This window comes from Quercus suber, unplaced genomic scaffold, assembly GCF_002906115.3.
Source record: "Quercus suber isolate HL8 unplaced genomic scaffold, Cork oak 2.0 scaffold_113, whole genome shotgun sequence".
Classification (NCBI taxonomy): domain Eukaryota; kingdom Viridiplantae; phylum Streptophyta; class Magnoliopsida; order Fagales; family Fagaceae; genus Quercus; species Quercus suber.
This window is the reverse complement of record NW_027069578.1, coordinates 409,459-415,133: the sequence shown is the minus strand read 5'-3', so window position 1 is coordinate 415,133 and position 5,675 is coordinate 409,459. Positions and strand designations below refer to the sequence as shown.

General features: G+C 37.4%; 1 protein-coding gene across 1 annotated transcript; it reads right to left on the bottom strand.

The window, feature by feature from the left end:
* Positions 1–4,565: 4,565 nt before the first annotated feature.
* On the bottom strand, positions 4,566–5,442 carry LOC112026098 (uncharacterized). Its single transcript, XM_024058784.2, has one exon. It carries the CDS (start codon positions 5,173–5,175, stop codon positions 4,705–4,707), a length of 471 nt encoding a protein of 156 aa, XP_023914552.1. The 5' UTR covers positions 5,176–5,442; the 3' UTR covers positions 4,566–4,704.
* Between the last annotated feature and the right edge of the window lie 233 nt (positions 5,443–5,675).

Genomic DNA, 5,675 nt, shown 5'->3' with positions numbered 1-5,675 from the left:
ACGCTCGTTATCCCATCGGGGGGCCGGCTCTTGGCGATTGTGATATGCTCTCTCTTTGTTGACGAACTTCTGCAACTTCCTTTGTCTAATGAGGGCTTCAATTTGCTGCTTTAGGTCGTAGCAATCGGCTGTGTCGTGGCCATGATCTCAGTGGAAATGACAATATTTGTCTCGCGGTCGTTTGCTTGGATCGCTCTTTAGTTTTCCCGAGAATGTTAGTGTCTCCTCGTCTTTGATTTACATCAAAACCTGGTCAATCGGGGCGTTCAGAGGGGTGAAACTTGTGGACCTTCCGCCCGGGGGTTTAAGGGGCCTTTCGTCCCTTCTGTCTCCTGTTCTTGGTCTTTTCTGCCCTTGATATCCTGACGCACGTCCACCTGGCGTTCCCTTATCCTAGGCCTTTCCTCCCGTGCAAGTAGCGCGTCTTCCGCGTTCATGTACTTGGTGGCCCTGTAGAGTACCTCTGACATGGTTTTGGGGTCGTTTTTGTATAGTGAAAACAAAAACTTGCCGTTCCGCAGCCCGTTCGTGAAAGTCGCCACTAGTATTTTATCGTCAGCTTCATCAATCGAGAGTGCTTCCTTATTGAAGCGGGTTATGTAGGATCTTAGTGTCTCGTCTTCTCTCTGCCTGATGCTCATTAAGCATGCCATGGACTTCTTGTACCTGTGTCCCCCTATAAAGTGCGAGGTGAACTGAGCGCTTAATTCTTTGAAAGTGCTGATGGAGTTCGGCGTTAGCCAACTGAACCAAATCCTCGCGGGACCCTTCAGTGTGGTTGGGAAGGCCCTACACATGATTTTGTTCGGTACCCCTTGTAGATGCATTAAGGTCTTGAATGTCTCCAGGTGGTCTAGGGGATCCTTAACCCCATCATAGCTCTCTATTTGTGGCATCCGGAACTTGTGTGGTAGGGGGAAGGAATTGACGGGGCCGGTGAATGGAGAGTCAGTCCGGTTCACTAGGTCGTCCAGGTCGCTGGACACTCGTCCCTTTAGGGCGTTCATCATGACTTCCATTTGTTCTTTCATCGCCTGCATCTCTGCAAACATAGGCGGAGGAGTCGCATCCGTGAGAGATGGGAGGTTCGTGTTCTGTCGTTCTAGCCTGCTTGGGGCGTTGCTCCCTTCAGGCCCTTCTCGTTCTCTCTGCATGGTGCTGGTACCTTCCTGATCCTCCCTCCGGTTGTGGGGTGCTGTGTTTCTTTGACGCAGCTGTTCTTCTAGGTCATGATTTTGTTTGGTAAGACGCTCCACGGCCGCAGTGAGGGTCCGTACCTGTCTTTCGAGTGCGGTCGTGGGTAGTTCCTCTCCTTGGATGTCGTTGGTTATTGCCATCGAGCGAAGTGAGCACCATGCAACCCTTCTGTCTTAGGGATGAAGCAACGTCTGACTGCTTTCTTCTTACATTTCCCACAGATGGCGCCAACTGATGAATCTGAGAAGTTCACCAATGAGTCACACAATACCTTCATGCTCGTATGTTAACCTACACAAGACAAAGGAGAAAACCTATCAAAGGGCACCAGTGTGGTGCCGGCCAAATACCCTCTGAAGGTCAAGTCAGAAAGTATTCTCACAACTTTAGAGTGCTAGAGAGGGTAAAATCATGTGTACCTTGGTTGGAGAGGGTATTGGGGCTTTTATAGTAGTAGATGGTTGACATCTCTTCCTTGGCGCGGAAGTCTTTTCCTTATAGGACTCTTCTTGTAGAATCCTAAACGTGATGGACAGATCTTCTCCTTATAGGGAAGATCTTTACCAAATATATGAGATTTCTAGAGTCCAAGTAGCGCAAAGACTCTGTTTAGGACCTTATGAGAATGGGCCAAAATATTCCCACTAAGGGGTCCAATAGGCCTATGGTCAACCAGCCCATCTTTCTTCGCCCCGTCCATATCAGTTCCGTCCACATGAGATCCGTCCACTTAAGGCCCCGTGCAAATGACGGGCTCGTCCATCCTGACGTCTGTGGACTATAGCCAGCCCATACAATCACAATAGGCATCCTAGCGTGTATTTTCTCCCTTTCAATAACCCAAGCAAGCGGAAAAATTACCATAACAAAATTTTTGATTTTTTTGATTTTTTGATTTTTGATTTTTTTTTTTTTTTATGGAACAAAAAAAGTTTAGTTGAGGTTATTTTTTTTGGTATTGAAATTTTGAAATTTTTTTTATCTTTAAATTATTGAAAACTTTACACTTTTTGTTATTCCATCAATTCTCATTAACTTACATTTTATGTGTCCAACTAGATGACACTATTTTTATTTTTATACCAAGAGACTTATAGTTTAGTGGTATAGTCTGCTCTCATTTATTTGAAAAACTACCATTTTGTATTCCTTCTCCTTCCATTGTTGTAACTTTTCGAATTATTAAAAAAAAAAATGAGACTATTTTTAATATTAGAGATTTGACATATCCTACTTGGATTATTGCATTTTAAAAAAATTGAAAAGAAAAAAGAGCATAGATGAGGTAAATATGTGGCGCGAAAGTTCATAGTTATTAAACCCAGCCTTGCTGGTTGGACCAGTAACCCAGTAAACCAATACCTAAGCTGGTCTGATATTTTTACCATACCACTTTTGTAATTGACCTGGTAAAACCCATCGGTTTTTTTGCAACCCCCATGCAACCTGAATGGGATGTTGTGACCCATTTGGTTTTGTAGTCTTGAATAAGATTACGCATTGCAATACTGCTTTCTGAATTTGGAAGGTAATGAAAACATGAGATTTTATAATGAGGTTGATGCTTAACTTTTCAAAAAATATATAGCTTCGACCTTTAGCTCCGATTGTAATTCATGAGATTTTAGCAACAAGTTAGATATGTAATATGCTCAGAATGTGAGTTTGGAGTTTTAGATTCACTTTTATTCCTATAATATTAAGAAACATAATGTAATAAGATTTTATTTAGTGAAGACTTTGACTACAATTTTATAATATCTTTTTATTTTATATTTTCTAGTCTTTTTACTTTGTGACACCTTGAGTTTTATTAGTTGACTTGTTTTTTAGACTTCATTTTAATTAGTAATATAAGCATGCCTTTTTTTAATCTAATTTTTATATTTATTTTATGATTTCTCAAATTTATTATTATATTTATTTAGTTTTTATTTAACCATGCGGCTCAAATAGTGACCCACTAGTTGAACTAATAACCAAATGACCCAGCTCTTATACTGAGTAAAAGTTCAGTCTGAGTTTAATAACTATGGGTGAAACTATTGGTCACATAGGCATAATAAAAGATCTTCTAAAGTTTTGGGACAAATAAATAACTTTTTTCAATTGTTTTTAGACAAAACAAAAGAATCATTTTAAACTTTAAGGATGAAAAGTGTAATATTTCTATAGTTTAGGGATAAAAATGAATGCTATGTTAACTTTAGGGACAAAAATTATATATATATATATATTGCCTATTAAAAAAAAAAGTAATAACTTCTAAAAATAGCAAGGATATATGTTCATTTACACTGAACTTTATTATTCTTCTAAAAAAATAATACTAACATATTATTGTCATTAGTTCTTTTCTTTCTTTTTCTTTTTTTATTCCCCCTTTTTTCTTTTGATTTGTTCATAAAAGCATAGATATGAATTCCGTTCTGTTATGCTAAGAATGACAATTTTTCATTCTAATTAGTTGACCGATACGAATCACCCATTTATTCCGTCTCGTTCTAAATTTCGACTCATTCTATTCTATTCCACCCATTTTGGTCCATTCTACTAAATTTCACCCAGTATGGTGATTTTAGCTGGTATGTGAAAAAATCATTCCGCTCTATTTCAACCGTTTTGGTCCACCAGTTTTAATTACTTCACTTTTTTGTTTTTGAGAAACTTTTATTACTTCAGTTACCTATGACATTTTTTTATTATTTTCAATTAATATATGTTTTTTTTTTTTTGGTATACTTTACTCACATATGACATAGCTTTTTCTCTTTCTTTCTTTTTTTCATTAATATACTCATATATGACATGTATATACTTATATTGTGTAATTATGATATTAAGTATGTATATTATTTGATTTTGAATTAATAATTTGATATGGTATAATATCATATGATTCAAACTTAGGGGTGTGTGTGTATATACAAATATACAACTTTAGCAGTAACCCCAAAACTAAAAACCGAAATAGACTAGTATTGATATATTTTAATTCCAATGGGCAAACCAAAATAAGGTTCAAAACAGAATTTAGGATCCCGATTCTTTCTTCTTCTTCTTCTTTTTTTGGCAAGAAAATTGGGTTATTTCTGTCCTCAATTTGCTTCACAATTTGGCATGATTATTTAAATTAACGACACATTTTTCCAAAATTTCAGACCTTTTATAATGTGCCAAAAATCAGATGATTTACATTCCACATCATATAGTTCCATAGAAATTACCACGACCTTTTGCAATCAGTTTTGTTATAGCCTTCCCTCAAAAAGAAGTTTTGTTATAGCCTATGGACTTGTTAATAGAAGTTCAATAGATCTTCCCACTATTCCATTTGCCTTACTGCAAATATGACTATCTAATTCAGATTTAACAGACGAATAGAATAAATCAATTGCAATTTATAACCAAAATTCGAAGCAACAACATACACCTGTTAATGCGTAAACAGAAATTTGAAATTTACATTTACAAAGTACCCGTGGGTGCAAAAACAGGATAAATTTGTTAGGTAGCCCTATCCGGAAATGGTTTCCAAAGCAGAAGAGAGAACAAGAAAAGATTTGGAACCAAGATAGGAATCAAAGGGTGAACATCACTTCCAAGTCGTTTTCTGCTCAGCCTCTTCCTCACATACTGTCTCCTTTGTTCTTCACCCCACTGAGCTTCCTCAACTCCCTTTGCCAGAATCAACGGCGGAGGCTGTTGGAATGGGCACTTGGACCTCCATGACGTCTGTGGGAGCCCAAATCTGGAGACCCTTTTCAGGAAAAGAGAGAAACCCCATTTTAGGTGAAGAGAAGGGAAGGTTGAGTTGAACTTGTTGCATAAAATAGGAGGATAGTCCCAGTTGAGGTAGCAAGGGATTTGATTGGAGATAAGGAATTGAGAGTGGAGAGGTGGTGTGATTGTGTTTTTGGGGCTGGTTAGGATATGGGTTAGAGCTTGAAGTCTTTGCTCCCATGTTGTGTCTTCCATTATTTCTTTCACATGATAGTGTTACCTCTTCGCAATGAATAAGGATTTCTGATATTTTATTTTTACCTTTAATTTCTCTTCATTTGTGTTATTTTGCCTTTTTTTTCTCTCTTTAACAGCCGACACCACAACGAGTCAACTCAACTCAATAGTCAATTCCCTCCGGTGGCCTTGCTGGCTCGATGAAAAGTTAGAAAGCACTCTTTGTTGTTCGGCTAGCTTGGAATTGAGATCAAATTTCTTTGAAGGTCCCGTATCTAAGATAAGTAAAAGGATTGTGATAAACATTGTATGAAATCCGTTGGAGCACCTCGGCAATTATTTGAATGAAATAATGGGTTCAAGCAAACGGAAAAATTACCATGTAATGAAGGCAAAATTATTGATTTAGTCCTTAAATTTAGATTGAAGCCTTTTTTTTTTTTGGGTGCTGAAATTTTAAATTTTGAAAATTTTTGTTTTTTTCTTTAAACTATTGAACAAATCACATTTGGGGAATA